Source organism: Coffea eugenioides, chromosome 8, assembly GCF_003713205.1.
Source record: "Coffea eugenioides isolate CCC68of chromosome 8, Ceug_1.0, whole genome shotgun sequence".
Lineage (NCBI taxonomy): Eukaryota > Viridiplantae > Streptophyta > Magnoliopsida > Gentianales > Rubiaceae > Coffea > Coffea eugenioides.
This window is the reverse complement of record NC_040042.1, coordinates 43,227,276-43,244,147: the sequence shown is the minus strand read 5'-3', so window position 1 is coordinate 43,244,147 and position 16,872 is coordinate 43,227,276. Positions and strand designations below refer to the sequence as shown.

At 36.6% G+C, this 16,872-nt stretch overlaps 4 protein-coding genes across 6 annotated transcripts; 3 read left to right on the top strand and 1 right to left on the bottom strand.

Annotated features, from left to right (window-relative positions):
- The first annotated feature begins 1,355 nt into the window (after positions 1 to 1,355).
- Positions 1,356 to 2,937, top strand: LOC113781630 (probable aquaporin TIP-type RB7-18C). The gene is made up of 4 exons (XM_027327590.1): positions 1,356 to 1,431; positions 1,535 to 1,648; positions 1,804 to 2,054; positions 2,560 to 2,937. The coding sequence occupies exons 1-4, from the start codon at positions 1,356 to 1,358 to the stop codon at positions 2,935 to 2,937; spliced, it is 819 nt and encodes a 272-aa protein (XP_027183391.1).
- Positions 2,938 to 6,371: 3,434 nt separating this feature from the next.
- LOC113781237 (VAN3-binding protein) lies at positions 6,372 to 8,826 on the top strand. Its single transcript, XM_027327140.1, has 6 exons — positions 6,372 to 6,709; positions 6,936 to 7,317; positions 7,401 to 7,571; positions 7,914 to 7,963; positions 8,069 to 8,126; positions 8,281 to 8,826. The coding sequence occupies exons 1-6, from the start codon at positions 6,446 to 6,448 to the stop codon at positions 8,514 to 8,516; spliced, it is 1,161 nt and encodes a 386-aa protein (XP_027182941.1). The 5' UTR covers positions 6,372 to 6,445; the 3' UTR covers positions 8,517 to 8,826.
- Positions 8,827 to 8,939: 113 nt separating this feature from the next.
- On the bottom strand, positions 8,940 to 12,833 carry LOC113779848 (formyltetrahydrofolate deformylase 1, mitochondrial). Of its 2 annotated transcripts, XM_027325593.1 has the most exons (9): positions 12,552 to 12,833; positions 12,314 to 12,426; positions 11,353 to 11,503; positions 11,161 to 11,234; positions 10,916 to 11,075; positions 10,463 to 10,561; positions 10,279 to 10,365; positions 9,759 to 9,821; positions 9,285 to 9,372 (listed from the first exon to the last, which is right to left on the bottom strand). In XM_027325593.1, the coding sequence occupies exons 1-8, from the start codon at positions 12,690 to 12,692 to the stop codon at positions 9,765 to 9,767; spliced, it is 882 nt and encodes a 293-aa protein (XP_027181394.1). In that variant the 5' UTR covers positions 12,693 to 12,833; the 3' UTR covers positions 9,285 to 9,372; positions 9,759 to 9,764. The 2 variants fall into 2 exon arrangements, with proteins under 2 accessions (XP_027181393.1, XP_027181394.1); XM_027325592.1 differs by lacking the exon at positions 9,759 to 9,821 and having other exon boundaries at positions 8,940 to 9,372.
- Positions 12,834 to 14,445: 1,612 nt separating this feature from the next.
- On the top strand, positions 14,446 to 15,186 carry LOC113781123. 2 transcript variants are annotated; one of them, XM_027326977.1, is made up of 3 exons: positions 14,446 to 14,555; positions 14,648 to 14,796; positions 14,944 to 15,186. In XM_027326977.1, exons 1-3 carry the CDS (start codon positions 14,550 to 14,552, stop codon positions 14,960 to 14,962), a joined length of 174 nt encoding a protein of 57 aa, XP_027182778.1. In that variant the 5' UTR covers positions 14,446 to 14,549; the 3' UTR covers positions 14,963 to 15,186. The 2 variants fall into 2 exon arrangements, with proteins under 2 accessions (XP_027182778.1, XP_027182779.1); XM_027326978.1 differs by having other exon boundaries at positions 14,648 to 14,800.
- The last annotated feature ends 1,686 nt before the right edge of the window (positions 15,187 to 16,872 follow it).

Below are 16,872 nucleotides of genomic sequence, written 5' to 3'. Positions count from 1 at the left end.
TCTAAGACCAGACAAAACAATTGCATTAATGGTCAATGATAGTATATCTAGATCTTCCTGAGAAAATACTTCTAGAGCAGAACAAAATTCGAAGATGATCGGACTGCAGAGACGAAGGAAAATAAATTGACAGATGCAAGAAATTACCATGGGATCAGAAAAAGGCTCCCATGCAAAGGGCAAACCAAACAAGAGGTCCAGAATCTCGAAGACCATATCTTGAATTGATATGATGTTTTTCTTCTGCAGCTCTTTTTTCTTCTAGCAGTTGAAAGAAGAGTCTCTAGCCACTGTAAGAGAAGTAGCCAAGTATAAGACCACACCTCAAGAATTTGTTGATTTTGAAAATGAAGTACGTACATAGTTTTAGATGCTGCACATTCTTGTTATATTTGCTGTCGTGCCACCTGTGATAACTCATTAGTTTGTGTTGCTAATCATTGTGAAAATTAGATCGTGTTAACTCACGTTAATATGCCGGTTCAATACTCACACGAGTAGGGGTGCAAATCGTTAGTTTGTATTGAATCGGTCCAACTCAACTTTCCTCTCATGCACACGAATCCACACTAGTTATCTATCTAATACAAATTCAATAAAAGACTAAGCATTATAAAATGATAAGAATTTTCTTTGCTTTTCCAATACGGGGTAAAATCTTTTGAAATACTCCTTTATCTACAACACACTTGATCACACATACTAGCATAAACCAAAAGGATCAAATTAAAGAGCTCCTCAAAGAAAGTATTTTGCATATATACAAATGACAACTATTCCAGTTGGGTAATCTATAAGAACATCTAACTGGCTACAAATATAATGCTTCTTTATGATATAATAAGCGAAACCATAACTATTATTAGCTCTTATTTTACTAGGTTATCTAAATAAATTACCATAGTAAACCTGGAATAAAAAATGTGATCAGCTTATGACTCAAGAACTTCCTCAAAAAGAAAAAAGAAAAAAAGAAAAAGAAAAGGTTCCCCATATTATTTTGCATTATCCTTCTGCTTACACTAACATAATCACCACTATCATCAGAATTATTATAAGGCGCCCGGCTTATGTGGGTTTAGGTATACGTGTTTACTAGTAAAACTTATCATGAAATAGGCCATCAATCATTATTTTGGTGGAGTTGATTACTTTATTAAATCCACTCATTAATTATATGCTAAAAAGTGATATTGAACCACCCCTCATTTGAACAGCAATTCCCTTAATTCTAATTACTCAGTCGTCGCCATGTACATAATGTTCAATATTCTGAACTCAGGCCGGTGGGGCGGCACCAATTAGGGGCCTCAGCTCCCTCTCTTAGGCCCCATGGTCGGTGATTAATATTGGAAATGCCAGTTTTGGCTTACAATTCTATGCACTATATAAAGAAGATCATTGTGGAACTTCATAAGCCAACAAGTTTTAGTGAGTCAATCTTTCTGGGATTTTGAGCTTTTTTTTTTTTTCTTTTTTTTGGCTAGTAATTTGCTTGCCTTTCTCAGGTGATCGGAAACAATGGTGAAGATAGTTTTTGGTAGCTTTGGTGACTCTTTTAGTGTTGGTTCATTAAAGTGTTATTTAGCTGAGTTTATTGCCACTCTTCTCTTCGTTTTTGCTGGTGTTGGATCAGCAATAGCCTACAGTGAGTATTCCATTTCTCTGTAGTAATTGTATCGAATCTTGCCCACAACACAGCAAGAATTGAGATTCATTAGCAATTATACACATCTATTCCATTGTTTTTTTTTTATTATTATTAATTTTGTGCACCAAAAATTCCTTGTTTTGTGCTTGTAGATAAGCTCACATCGGATGCAGCTCTAGACCCAGCTGGTCTAGTGGCAGTGGCCGTGGCTCATGGATTGGGGTTGTTCGTGGGGGTGGCCATTGCGGCCAACATTTCTGGTGGCCACTTGAATCCGGCAGTGACCTTTGGATTGGCAATTGGAGGAAACATAACTATTCTAACTGGCCTCTTCTACTGGATTGCCCAGTTGCTTGGTTCCATTCTTGCTTGCGCCCTCCTCAAATTTGTTACTAATGGCTTGGTACGTACCATGTACCTCAGGATAATTAATTTGTGAGAAAAAACTTGTCCTGATTATTTTATTTTATTTTATTTTTACAAACCATCGAGCTTTAGCTCAGTGGTCGCTAAAAAGGGATTTTTTTTTTTACTTGTTAATCTCTGATACAGTTTCTTTAGGCTTCGCTTTCCTGTAGAATAGGATAGATTAGATTATAATGATATTATCGCTGAGGCAAAAAAAAAAAAAATCTTTTACAAGATCACAAGTGATGACAATGGTGGGAATAATACAAACAAACCTGCAAATGATGGAAATCACAACTGAATTCAAAAACCCATAAATAGTGAAAGAAAAAACTCAATCTATCGTGGGATTTGAAAGCCTAACCATCCACTAAATTTAATAAACTTCTGATCGGAAAGGAAAGCTTAGAAAATCTAATCAGATTGGAAATTTATTGCATAATAATTAACATAAAACTCAAGAAAGGGAATTAATCTTGTGCACAATTTGTTTTTTGCAGGCAATTCCTACACATAACGTTGCCTCAGGAATGAATGGATTTGAAGCCTTGGTGATGGAAATAGTCACTACATTTGGTCTTGTGTACACTGTCTATGCCACGGCGGCCGACCCCAAGAAAGGGTCCCTTGGAATAATTGCACCAATTGCAATTGGGTTCATTGTTGGAGCTAACATTTTAGCTGCTGGCCCATTCAGTGGTGGATCCATGAACCCAGCAAGATCATTTGGCCCAGCTGTTGTTAGCGGAAACTTCGAGGATAACTGGATCTATTGGATCGGCCCACTTATTGGTGGAGCATTGGCTGGGCTAATATATGGCGATGTCTTCATTAGTTATTATCAGGCACTCCCGGCCACCCAAGAATACACGGCCTGAGCGGCCTATCTCGTTTTTAATATGGGCTTTTTTGTATTTTGCGTCGTTGAGCTTGTAAATTTTTCTTTCTTTCTTTCTTTAAGAAACCTTTGTGGTTTTTTCCTTCTCAAATAAAAAAAGATGTTTAAAGTGCAAAATTATGTCAAATTGCAGTAGTGTTTCTCTCTATCTCTCTCGCTCTCATTTTTTTTAATGTACATTGAGGAATTAGAGAAGGCAGTGAAATAAAAATGGAACCTTTTTTTTTTTCTTTTATGTTTTGGGAAGGCTATTGCTAGTCCAATTCTTTACCATGGTTGAAATTGTGGTTAAATTTTGACACAAGATTAATTTGTCTTGGGGCTAACGGAGTAGGAACTTTGACACGATTATTATTATTATTATTATTGGTCTCCTAAATCTTATCTCCTCTCCTTTTTTTAATTGCTATTTGTTTCTTGTGGAGGTCTTACCCTGCATCAATAGCTAGATGACACATGTCCAAGCAAGCACAAAAGGCTTCTCAATATTGGAGGTTTTGGGTATCGGTCCAAATCGGTATAAAGATTGATAGGAATAAGCTTCGTGTAGATCAATATCTTCTTTTTATCAACAGATGTGATGGATGAGAACACTTGGGGATGAATGTAACCACAAATAATGTCCAATAGTTGATGGCAAAGATAAAGAGCATCTCTATTGTTAACTTAATTCTTTGCTTGAGTCGATATATGAGAAAGGATGTTATTATTGTAACGATTTAACGTATGTAAAATGAAATGATGTTTGAGAAATTTATTTACAGAAAATATAAAAATTTTTCAAAAGAGAATGAGAATCCAAATCCATTCCTGTAAGGCACATCATTTCTACTGGTTCCACACGTGTACTCTAGCCATCAAAATTATGTAACACTACTAGTATTGCTATGATCACTACAATTATGTGTCACTTTCTGCCGCCCAAAAAATTTGGTGCTCTCCAAGATCCAGTTCATTTCTTGTTCTCCCCTCCTCTCATCGTGCTTGTAACATGATTCTTGTTTTTATCCCTCGTGGGAGGATTATGTTCAAATCCACATCTGTTGCTTAACTGTTAAATGATTCTTGAAAGTAATGCAAAGTTGTGCAATCCATCTTTGGCTTAAAAGGGCTTCCATCAAAAGGCACTGCTTTGAATTGAATCTGTGGAAGATGGAACGCACTGCTGTCACTCTGTCAGTATCATCACCACTGCAATCACTTTATCCTGTTGTTAAATAGACAAAATGCACGAACTCCACACTGACAAGAACTGAAGCAACTTTTGTGCACCTAGTTTTCTTAAAGCAGAGAAAACACATTATTGACTACTAAAAAGGGTGACTGTTGTTGGAGATAGGCATGCAACTGATCAGAGAATAGTCAAGATATGGTCCAGCATCATTGCAGCTCACATGAGGAAGAGATGAATGGACTATTACTACAGCATTCGGATTGAGAAGTCTTGTTGAGCCAAAAGCGGAGCAATTTTCATGAAAAGAAGAGAGTAAAAAAGGTGGAATTTATATTCACCTGATGTTTGCTTTGTACGTCAGTTTTGAGCACTTTATGTTAAAATGTATCACTTTAATCATAGGAATGGCTGGTAATTTCAAAAGGCAAATTTAAGCAAGCGAAATTATTACCAACTTGACCTTTGGGGCTTATCAGATTGTATTTACTAGTACTATATAGTCCTGAAAAAGCAATTGCTAAAGGCAAAAGCATCTTTGAGATGAGACTTTACCAAGCAACAAGAAAAAGGTAATACTGACATTTGGCAAATTGATATCAGGGTATGCCCCTTCCCATCCGCTCCTACCATTCCGCCTCTGAAAAGCCATAGAAGTACAAATATACACATCCATAAATGGCCTTTTGTCTTCTTCTTCTCTTCTTTATATCTAAGGCACTAAAATCATGTAGAACAAGAAATTTTGGCATAGAAACTTTAGCTAGGCCATGTGATAAAGGTTAACCAACGTTGCTAGGTGTTTTTGCAACAGAAACTTTGGCAACTTCAACGCAATCGACACAAGGTTTTGATGTATGTGTTCGCTGGAATGAAATCCATGGTTCATGAAACAAGTCCCTCCTCCCCCTCCTCCCAACACACACACAATATTAAGGGATTGATTGCAATGTGCTATAGGTTCAAATTGTATTTGAAAGCCCTGTTAAAAGCATGCATATAGTTACAGAAGAAAGGTAAGTATCCAACTTTTCTAAAGTATCAAGAAATGTTAGAACGCGCTAGAATTGTCAAACAAGGGAATCCCAGATAGCTTGGAGTTGGAGCCTTGGACTAAAGCAGACAGACAGTGCAAATAATTGCTGTAAAAAATTTGCCTAGTGCACGTGGGGCTCCTATGGGTGTGAACTCGGCAACTTCTCAATTTGCTAGCCCACTAATCCCTTCGTCCTCACTCTCTCTTAGTAAATTTGCCTAGTGCACGTGGGGCTCCTATGGGTGTGAACTCGGCAACTTCTCAATTTGCTAGCCCACTAATCCCTTCGTCCTCACTCTCTCTTAGTAAATGTTAATCCCTTTAGTCCAAGGTTCAAGAACGGCTGTGCCTGGTCCTGAAACAATTTTAAAACTAATCTAATGCCGACCACCGAAAGTTTTAGTCTTAAGCCCGCAATAGATTTGGTCCTTTAGCATAATTATTATATGCTCCTCCTCGTACACATCGGCTACTTGTGCATGTCTGTATTCATAGGCCAACCCTATTTGCTTTGTATATGCAGAGCTGCATGGGCGTTGCGAAACACATTCCCCATCTTACCAGGACGATGTTTTCTTATGTTTGGTCAAATTAACATTTGTTTAGTGTCTTCGCTCAAAGAAAGAATATTGAGTTACGTAAATTTTGGAATATGTGTTCATTAATTCAGCATCGTATTCAATAGAATATTGAATTGAAAAAGATACTAATATCTTTTACGTATAAAGCATATATTGTGTTCTATGAATATGATTTTGGCATGACAAGAATTAACTGAGTCAAATAATCTAACTCAAAATTTTGTGAACTTACATAAGTTAAATTGGCAAATATTAAGTGACGTAAACAATTGTTTGACTAGACAGAATTTGATTAGATTTAAACCCGTTTGGATTGTTTTTTTTTTGGAATTTTTGTAGAAAAATATAGGGTAACGTTTTGATTTGGTGCCCAACAAAGTGTGACGAGTTGTTTTCATGTTTATGCTTAATCCTGCTCATATAGTACCATATTATGTATGTATATGTGTATTTATATTTTTTAATGTACTGAGACCAAACGTGGAACTCCTAGGGGTTCCAACTCCAAGCACGAGACTGCTAGCAAAGGATGGTGGTGGCCACTATGCCACTTTGGTGCTAGTCTGTCTCTGCTATATATACAAGTGAACTTGACTGAGCATGCTGCAGAGCAGCTTCTCGTGCTTCTTCTGCTAAAGCATAGAAGTAGTGCTATAGAGGAAGTTGTAAGTATAGCCCAGTAGAGTGAAAGTGAGTGCAAATGGAGGCTAGTCGCTTTTTAGGATGGAAGAAGAATTCAAGGAATTGGCTTCACAATGTAGAAGAAGATGAAGAGGTGAGAGCAGAATCAACTATACCTTCAGTACCTCAGCCAGAAACACCAAGGGAGCCAATGGAATTCTTGTCAAGATCTTGGAGCCTCTCTGCTACAGAAATCTCGAAAGCTCTTGCTCAGAAAGAGAGAGACTCCGCATCTGACAAGAAGCTGAATGCAATCCCAGAAATGGTCACTGGAAATCAGTTTGTAAGTTTACACAACTCTTTTCGGTATTTCAAGCCCTGATATACTTTTCTTCCCATTCTGGTAATCATTTGTTTATTTACTTTGTCAGTTGTCAAAGGGGCTATAAATCCAGATTAATTAGGATTATTAACTCATCAAGATATCTTAGCAACAGCATACTATTAGAAATGGCAAAAATATGACTCGCTGCCAGATTTGGTACTGAACGCTTTGGATTTTCTTGTAGCCAGGGAAGGTCATAAACCTGCCTGTTCAAGGTCGAAGATCAGGGGCAATTGGAAGGTGGTTTCATCATAAGGAATCTAGTCATAGTACAGTGAAGAAGAAAGACAAGGCACGAGTGGAGAATGCACATATGCATGCTGCCCTCTCTGTTGCAGGTCTAGCTGCAGCATTGGCGTCTGTGGCCGCAGCAGAAAACAGAAAAGGTTCAAGCTCTAAAATGAGCACAGCTTTGGCCTCAGCTACAGAACTTCTGGCATCCCATTGCATTGAATTGGCTGAATCAGCGGGGACTGAGCACGATCGTGTAGCCTCCATTGTCAGATCAGCTGTGGATATTCGCAGTGCCAGCGATCTAGTAACTCTCACAGCTGCAGCTGCAACAGGTACATATCCATTCAACTGGTTTTCCATTTACTTTGAACAGTGAGTTTCAGAAGTTCTCATTGATTTCTTTGTTATTGAAAAGCACTACGCGGAGAAGCAGCTTTGAAAGCAAGATTGCCAAAAGAATCAAAGAGGAATGCATCTATAACTCCTTGTGACAAGAGCATGGCAGAAACTCAGTCTTTTGCTGGTTTTCGTAGTGAAATAGAAGATGCTCCCCTTGTAGGTGACTTGCTGCAACACACGCGAAAAGGTAATTGCGTTCTCTTGTCCGCATAGAAGAGATAGTGTGTCAAGCAACAAAATTCAGCAAGAAATTGGTGAACTGTGGAAGTAATCTGGTCGGGAATGTTTGCATCTTTGCTAGACTATGATGAAAATTTCAGATTTCAATTTTTACGATAGCAGGAAGAAAATGCAGACTCAGAATGTTTGGCAATTAAATCCCAATTTACAGTTTATGAACTCGAAAAGATGAATTTCAAAATCTTAGAACACATCGTTTCATTTTTTGAACCTTTTTTTAATTGGATTGATGAGAAGCAGCTTCTTTATCAGAATAATGATTGTAATACTATTTGATTGAACTTCTCAGGTGAGCTGAAGTGGAAACACGTTTCTGTCTACATCAACAAGAAATCCCAGGTATAGAAAACACAACCAACACATGAACTAACATGAATACTACCTATTGAAATGCTTAATTATCTGGAAAGGCTTACATTGCTAACTTAACTAATCTGATGGCAGGTGATACTGAAACAAAAGAGCAAACATGTGGCTGGAGCCTTTTCCAAAAAGAACAAATGTGAGCTTTTAACATGTTCAAGTACAAATTTGCATTATATTTGTGAATCAAACAAATAGTTGTGTTTCCATCATTCTGCCATACCAAGTCTACTCACTGATTCAGGAGAAACAGTTCCATGGTTGTATCTAACGTGTTTCAGTGGCACCTGCAGGTCTTGTTTATGAGGTTTGTGATGAGACCGCAACTTGGCCGTTCAAGAAAGAAAGGGAAAACACAGAAGTCTATTTTGGAGTCAAAACTGCACAGGGTCTTCTTGAATTCAAGTGCAAGAACAAAATCCACAAACAAAAATGGGTGGATGGAATTCAAGATCTACTGCATCGAACCAGTTTCATGGAAGATGCTGAGCATTCTATGAGGGTTTTACGCATTAACAAGAGCATTTGATTGCTTGTTTGCCAATAATTTCTCAGTTTCATACGTGAAGTTTTCTTGATGAACAGAGAGTAGAGTATGTATATGTATTTGGGCTAGGGTTGACAGTGATAAATTAGATAAAAGCAGTTGTTTTCATGTGAAGTTTTGTTGTTTGCTTGCTCTGATATCTGTATCATCCAGCAACATAAAAGAGCAAGTCTCTCTGTACAAAGATTCATGTTCATTTGTTGATAGCATATGATGAGCCCACGGTTGTAATTCCCAATTTTTCTTCCTGTGCGAGTACGTGTGCTTCTCTTTCTATTGTATATATCATAATAACAACTGTCATCTGCCAAATGTAGTGCTTTACTATTTGTTAAAAAGTTATTGAGCATCTAGTTACAGCAAGTAGTTTTTATATCTGCCTTCCCTTCAATTTTTCTCATATAATTTGGTGATGAAATTTAACAAGTCATATTGCTTTGGCTAAAAGAAACACCATAACTGATTTACCAAAACTACACATCTGATGAGCTCTACAGAACTAAACAAAACAATTACAGAGTAAGTGAAAGTGGATTTAAAAGTTTGTCACTTGGAAATGCATTGGAAGAGTGCAGGTAAAATGACTTTGCATCCCATACTTAATACACGCCTCCTCCTTCGCTACTCCCCTGGAAAAGAACCCCACTGAATATGAAATCCCTTTCAAAACAAGAAGATTTGCCTTTCATCATCAAAACACAACAGTCTTGTTTCGTTCGTAAGGCAAAACACGCAGCTCACAATATGATTTTATTGCTTTTGAAAGGCATCGTTTCTCAAGATCCATGGACTTCTGTACAAAACTCTGCAAATTATCTCTGTGGGAAACTCTTTCCACCTGAAAAGTTAAAATGTTCTATTTTAGAACGACAGCACCGTGACACACTTTCATCTAGTACTTTCAATGTACAGAAATTGCATAACGGTAGGAGGACTCATGTTCGATATTCTGAAGATACAGCAAGCACAAGCAGACAGTATGAGAAACAGCTGCAGGCATAGACATTTAAAGGCCTGTCCCATGCATACGCTTTATTTAATTATGACATGCGTAACATGTTATGTGCACTGAAAAGATTGTTTTCTAACAAGACGAGCCTCACATGCCAAGCTTAATTAACTTTTTGCCATGTTGAAATGATCAGATAAATCAAAATCTTAAATGGACAATGATAACATGACTTGGTTAAAGAGTACAAGAATATCAAACAGGTAGCAGAGAACCTAAGGTCAGTTATATCGAACCAGAATGCTGATGCTAGAGTTCACGTTACCAAAATATGGTACCTGTATATAGCCAGCAATAGATTAGGAATACATAAAAAATATAACAAACACCACTAGCCTCTATCTTAATGCCAATTCACAATTGCATATCATACAGTGGCAGCACATATAAGTTGGTGCAGAAAATAGAACAAAAAATTTGAGTACACACTATTCTGAAACTCAAAATTCTTAGAAGAGGACAGTTCAAATCAACTGGTAGCCAGCACTCGAAGGGGCAGAGAAGGTGGTTAAAGAATTTCTCCACCACTGTTATGGCAAATAAATTATCTTTCAGGAACTAGCATCTTAAGACTAGGAGAGATGAAATTTTTAAATCTGGATACCTGTTTGATAGCAGGTACTAATAAGTTTCAATCCCTACTTGACTTGTTACAGCAACCAATTTGAAGTATGCTGAACCGTGAAGTACATGAAGTCGCAAAATTTAGATTGTAAAGAACATAAAACTACATACCATTTGCTCAATTATTGGCCCTTCATCAAGTTCTTCAGTAACAAAGTGACTTGTTGCACCAATTAACTTGACGCCAGCATCAAATGCCTGCAGATTGTGAATGCCAGGTTACAATCTACCAAAAAGAAGTAAAGGGTAATGACTAAAACAAGCATTTCAAAAAGGCTTAAAAAAAAGAAAAAACCTGCTTAGCTGGATGACCACCCTTGAAAGATGGCAATAGGCCATGATGAATATTAATAACATCCTTTCCATAACTTTTTAAGAAGTTTCCAGAAAGAACCTGCAGAAATCAACTGAAGTTTTAAAATACAGTTATTGCAATGTGTAATTGAATAATGCTAGTTTGGTATGTCAAAGCACAAGTGTATGATAACAAAAAAACATCAGAAGCAGCAAATGCAGTGATTCCAATGCTCTACTCTGTTGTATTAAAGCAAAAGACATTTGAACTGAAGATCAAAATGGTAGATGAGATGAAGAAACATAAAAATATTCTAGAATTTTAAATGTCAATCAACCAAGTCTTTGAAGGATGCTGGGAAGAAATCTCAGTCTGTTGACCTTATGATTGTAAACCCAAAATCATTTAGATGAACACCAACAGCAATCATTACGATATCAAAGATTATATTACCTGCATGTATCTAGCAAGCACTAGAAAATCAGTATCCTGGACTAAGTCCAGGATCTCTTTCTCTCTTTTATCTTCAGGAGTTGTCCTCAAGCAATGGTAAGGTATTCCATGCCGCTCTAGGAATAGAATCAAATGGGTGTTCGGAGCTCTATCATGATTGCTGTCAAAATCAACTGGGTGTCAGAATTAAGCTGTCAAAGCCAGTGCAACACAAGAAAATTGTAAAATCTCCAAAGTATTTTTGCCTTATTACTGATGCTATTTGAATTGGAAGCCTTCCATCTTGCCAGCCATGCAACAAATCAACAAGACAGTGGTCCTGTAAAAGCACGAAAGTAGCTTAACTAAAGAAAGCAAACAAAAGGACAAACTAGCAACTACGTAGGTTTGGATATTAACTTTGATACAACAATTATTAGAAGCAAGAGGAAAATGACCTGCTTTGAGGCAAGAATTGCAATTTTATGTCTAGGGTCAAGGTCAGGCACTCGGACAACAGAATTTATAGCATTGAACATCCTCGACAGTTTCAGAAAGTCTTCATCCATTTGTACACGAGACCATTTCGCCCGGTGAAAGATAAATTCACTGTAAATTGCAGCGCATTTCTGTATTACACACATGTTTTGGAGAAAATCAACATTGACTGCCTTTAATATATTTTCAAGCTACAAACTCTACCATGACAGGCAAAGCCTTCAGATAGGTTCACGCCAAAAAACTTGACTACCTTAAGCAAGTGAGTGAATAATAGCACAAAGATCATTTTTTATCAAATGCAGGAAAAAAATCAGGTTATGTTGAATCTGACTAAATGTGACAGCTGCGATCACTGAGCATAACAGGAGGAACTCTCCTAGTAGGTCCTGGGAACTATTTTAGTTCCAGATGTAATGCCTCAAACCAAAGAGTACCCCAAAAAAGCAAGCATAATCATTATCATATAACGCAAGTACTTGTCATTAGACTTCAATGATATGAAATCCGAAAATCTGTCTTCTCGGTCTCGCATGGTTTAAGTTCAGAAGGGAGATTCAACGGAAAACACATCAGGAAAGATGGTATCTTTTCCATTTCTTATATCATGGAGATAACTTGCAGATAATACAAGAAGTTGAACTAAGAGATAAAGCATCTCAAGTACAGTTATAAAATACTTGTGTCTTAGTCAAATTTGCAAAAACATGTCAATCATTAGATTTAATAACCATAATCTACCATTGAAGGATAAATTACAAAAGGGACCATAACTCTCAACGTCTGGCCTAAATCCACTTCACGGTACCTCAAACATAAGCCAGATAATCCAAAAAAGAACAAGAAGAAAGGACAAACCAACTTATTAACTTGCCATAGAAAAATGTACCAAGAAACAAAGTGCAAGAGAGTGCAATAGACCTTCTAGAGTAAAACACATTCTTGTCCTCAGGCACAAAAACATCAGCATTGAGAATGTTTCCACCTCTTGAAGCAATACATTCTGATAGCTTTGCAACTATTCCCACCTCATCCTGCAATTTTCACACACCGAAAACAAAATCAAAAAATTAAAAATCCCATCTTTATACCTCATTCGGCCTAATCCAACTAAAAAATGAAAAACCATTTCAATGCCATTAATGATACCGTTACTCACTGGGCAATGGAAGACATGAATACCATGGCTGACGGAGGAAGAGGTAGATTCATCAAGAGACTTCACCTTGAAGGGCCTCTTTGAAAATGTCAAAACTTGAGCAGGGAAACTTGAGGACACCACTTTACGTAGGAAACTCATTTCCTTCTCCGCCCCAATTCGATTGTTGCCTCTCTCAGAGAGTTGGTTGAGTTGGCAACCCACAACTTACAGGCCTACGCCACCCACCCTACACAAATAACACAACTGTTTAATGCATTTTGGGGCTGTTGGGTTCCTTTTTTTTTTTTTTTTGGGTCTCTGGGAGGGAGGTAGTGGGGCTGCCGGTATATTGTGTAAATCACCAGCCATTAGTTGCAAAGATTGGAAAATGACATTCTTCGTATGCTTTCTTGGTTGTTAGATTTTGGATAAATATTATATTTTTTCCTTTACCCTTTCTCTATCTGTTCCTCTTTTTTTTTTTTTTAGCCCCTGTTGTTATCTAAAACACGTGATTAGGAAAAGGTTTGCCAGAAGTGGACAAAAACCCATAGGCCATAGCCGCTGATCCTCAAGTGACACAGTACTACCATTTTGTTTATGGAAATGGATGACTGAACTTTTGTATGTATTGTTTTTCCAAATTTCAAGGTTTAATTGTCTCAGTCTCGAGAAAGATTCAGAAAGCCTTATAAAAGTATATAATTTTTACTTTTAAGCATGTGGAGAATGGAGATTGATTCATTTGATCCCATACTAATAGGATTCTTACCTTTTTCTAAGAAATGCACCACAGGAGGTTGTAGTGTGTCGTGCTAGCTTGAGTGTGTTTGAAAAAATAAATAAATAACATAATAATTTTTTACGTGATGTATATAAAATAAAAAATAATTAAAAAATATATTTATGATATAAATAAATAAATTTGTATAAATAATCTGTTATTCAAACAAACTCATTGTTGGTCTTTTTCGTCAATTATAATTTGACCGAATCGAAAAAGTAACAATCACGATTATTTTATTTGTTTTGCCACATTTTGACATCTATTTTCAAGTAATGTAAGCAAATCATTATCTAACTAAGACCTCATTTGGCATTGCTGTGCTTTCACACAAAAAGTGCTTTTAATCATTAAAAGTACTTCTAAATTGTTTGATAACTAGTTTTCATAATTTAAGAATCCTGGTAACTCCTTTTTTTTTTTTTAAATGAGTATATTTAAATCCAAAATCTTTTACTTATAATCCCTTTCATCTTACTACTCAACTTAACCCAATCCTCTCTCAATTTTTGATAACTTTAAAGACAATTTTCTTAAAAATACTTGTGTCATAAGTGACTCTTTATAAGTCAGGATAACTTTCAAACAGAGCCTAAAGCTAGCAAATGAGAAACATAGCATGGAGATGCATAAAACTGGGGGGAAAAAAATATTTCCCAAAATTAGACCTATAAAAGGCAAACAAAAATTAATTGCCTCCAACTTTGTATGCCATATCCACATAAGTTCGGAAGAATAAACTGATGTGACTAGATTTTATTTAATATGGATAGTTAAGCTCTTCGATCAACATTCAATTCTAATTCATCTAATGACCTAACTAATAAAAGTTTAAAGAATTTAGTAATTATTTGACAACAATGGAGGCAGTTTTATACTTATTTCTTTTTTATTTTTATATAAATGGATGGCCTCCCCTTAATAAAGGAGTCCATTTTTTTCAAAAAAAAAAAAAAAAATTCCTCGGTTAGAAAGGTTTTGCATCAAAGGAAAAGGATAAAAAAAGGTTTAGAACAAAACTGTATAGGTTAAACTGAAATTACAAATTAACTCAAGGGACCAATTTGCCAATCTACCCTCCGAATTTACAATACCCCGAGGACTTTATTTTTATTTTCCCATCTTCTAGCTGCTGCTGTGTGCTGACTGCTGACCCGCCTGAAATAGATCGTTACTTTCATCTTCAAGACTAATCTGCTCAAGCTGACGCATCTCCACCTGCAACAACGACAATGCCTGTAAGTTTTAGCCCTCTGATCTTGTATTTTGCTTGTATGGTTTGGCATAATTGAACAATTGAATATGTAATTTATTGGGGGTGGTTCTGAAGTTGAAGAGATTAATAGAGGTCGACCCACCAAGCCCACTAAGATATCTGATCGGAGTGGCAATCATGATGATCGGAGTTGTATTGCCCGTCGGCTACATGATGTTCCGCAACAAGCGCGTTCCCTCTTCTTCCTCTTATTCTAAGCAGACGTAGGTGTGCTTTACGCGTTTCTGTTGTTTTTCCCATTATTCTTGAAAGCCCTCTTGAATTTTGGGTTTGGGAGTTATTAATTCGATCTGGAATAACATAATTATTAATGGGTTTTAACTCAAAGTTGGCAATCTTTTTTTTTCCAGGAATAAGGTTTTGATATAGAGGCATTTTTGATTGAGGAGGAAATTAGGATTCTTGATCTGCGCTGAGTTTTGGTGAAATTAAGAAGGGGAAGAACAAGGGACGGAAGCAAGATTACAAGGACTAACAGACCCACCTGTGCTTGTAAATGTAATCAAGTTTGAATTTTGGATATCAGCTTACTTTTTGTACCATTTGGATTGGCATCTCAGTAATGCAATTCTTGGTTTATCTTTATTTCTTTTCTCCTGGAAGCATTATAGTTTCCCTTTAGTCTTGCGGGTCGTGTGATCCTTTACTGGTACTACACATTATTACCTGAATTCATGATTTCTTGTAGTTTTGTTAAGGTATTCTTTATTGTTTATGATTCTTTATGGCCTCAAACATTGAGGTTCTTATCTGTGCTGCTGTTGATGTTTAACTTAAATATTGGGCTGATTCTGAGGGAAGCTAAGAGGGAATAGATGAATAAGAAATGAGGAGATATAGGTAATGGATCCAAATGAGAAGATATTCTTACATTGCATTTTTCTGGTAGCATTTTCGATTCCTTATGGTTTTAGAGGTAATATTTAGCTTCACTGGCTGTTATTAGCGGGGTATTCTCTAGCTCTTGTAGTTTGTTTAGCCATCTATTCTTGCTATAGATTCTTTAATTACGAGGACTATAATGCTGATCTGTGTTGCAACTCCATTTGCTTGTCTAGTGATGTTTTGACATCTTAATTTGATTGGTGCTTCAGAGTTTTATTTCTGTACACAAGATGTATAAAAGCAGTTTCTTTGCCATGTTTTCGGGCAATGGTTTTTCTTTTTCGAGTCGGGTGTTGGATGGGGGGGGGGGGGAAAGGAATTTTTGCGATGCTTATCATCCTCTGGTCGGAATGGGGAGAAACGAAGTTGAACTGGGTTTAAATTTAAAATCAGCATATTGACTTTCTTCTAGCAGGAACAAAACTTTGCTATAGATGCATTTCATTGAGGAGATATTTTGTTTTTTGTTATTGGGTTGATTTTGGATGAATTAAGAAGCAAGACATGCCTAACAGATCAAATGTGCTTGTAGTGTGATTAAGATTGAAGTTATGATCATTAGTTTGATTCATATCTGAGTTGGGGTCTCAATGAATTTTTTTTTCCATCAAGTCTTATAGCTTACTATCAGTTTCAGGGTAGCATTAATGCTTGTAATTCATTTATTTGGAGGAAATACAATCCTTTCCGCAGGCCCCTCCTATTTTTAACCTCCGTAGCTGTAGTATCTGGTTTTTTCATCTCTTGCAATTTGGTTTGTATATAATCTGTCACAGATTTTTTGTGACTCAGAACAAATAAGCTTCTTTTGTGCATAGTGAACATTTTGATTTAAATTGGCTTGCCAGGAATTCAGTTCTGATATCTTTCCTGTCCGTTTAGCTTTTTATTTATGATTACTTTGAAGAAATTACTTGCAGAAGTGCTTCTTTTTAACATGGATGTGTACAGAAGAAATTTCCTGCTCGTTTTTGAGGCAGGCTTTATCTTCTTTGGAAGTGGATGGAGGAATAATAGGTATCGCTCTGGTTGAACAGGGATTTAAACAAGCAACCTCAATCCTGCATATTCAAATATGCTGTTGGTAATCTGTTGTAAATGCTTGCTTATCTTGGGGAATTGTAAGCTCTGGTTTCTGATCAGTGGAGGTCACTTGTTTGAATAACTTCTGGTATTCTATACTGTAAATTTTTTGTGTGTAAACGATGTCCACAAGGAAATATGTTGAGACAAGGAGTCTTTATATGCTATTAATTCCTTAGGTTTGACATTGCCAACCTTGGATATGCTACCAACAATCTAGCATGTAATTGAGATAACTTGCTAAATTATATGCTAGAATATTTATCATAGCTAATAAGACATTTGAATTGGATCCATAAAGCTCAAGCTTG

What these genes read in the sequence shown, in the direction of transcription:
- LOC113781630 (XM_027327590.1), top strand. Translation starts at nt 1,356, where the DNA reads ATGCCAGTTTTGGCTTACAATTCTATGCACTATATAAAGAAGATCATT. An exon ending in TGGATCAGCAATAGCCTACA is followed by an intron (nt 1,649 to 1,803) that starts GTGAGTATTCCA and finishes TTGTGCTTGTAG; the next exon opens with ATAAGCTCACATCGGATGCA. An exon ending in AATTTGTTACTAATGGCTTG is followed by an intron (nt 2,055 to 2,559) that starts GTACGTACCATG and finishes TGTTTTTTGCAG; the next exon opens with GCAATTCCTACACATAACGT.
- LOC113781237 (XM_027327140.1), top strand. Translation starts at nt 6,446, where the DNA reads ATGGAGGCTAGTCGCTTTTTAGGATGGAAGAAGAATTCAAGGAATTGG. An exon ending in GCTGCAACACACGCGAAAAG is followed by an intron (nt 7,572 to 7,913) that starts GTAATTGCGTTC and finishes TGAACTTCTCAG; the next exon opens with GTGAGCTGAAGTGGAAACAC. An exon ending in CTTTTCCAAAAAGAACAAAT is followed by an intron (nt 8,127 to 8,280) that starts GTGAGCTTTTAA and finishes TGGCACCTGCAG; the next exon opens with GTCTTGTTTATGAGGTTTGT.
- LOC113779848 (XM_027325592.1), bottom strand. Translation starts at nt 12,692, where the DNA reads ATGAGTTTCCTACGTAAAGTGGTGTCCTCAAGTTTCCCTGCTCAAGTT. An exon ending in CAAATAGCATCAGTAATAAG is followed by an intron (nt 11,076 to 11,160) that starts GCAAAAATACTT and finishes TGATTTTGACAG; the next exon opens with CAATCATGATAGAGCTCCGA. An exon ending in TGCTTGCTAGATACATGCAG is followed by an intron (nt 10,562 to 10,915) that starts GTAATATAATCT and finishes TGATTTCTGCAG; the next exon opens with GTTCTTTCTGGAAACTTCTT.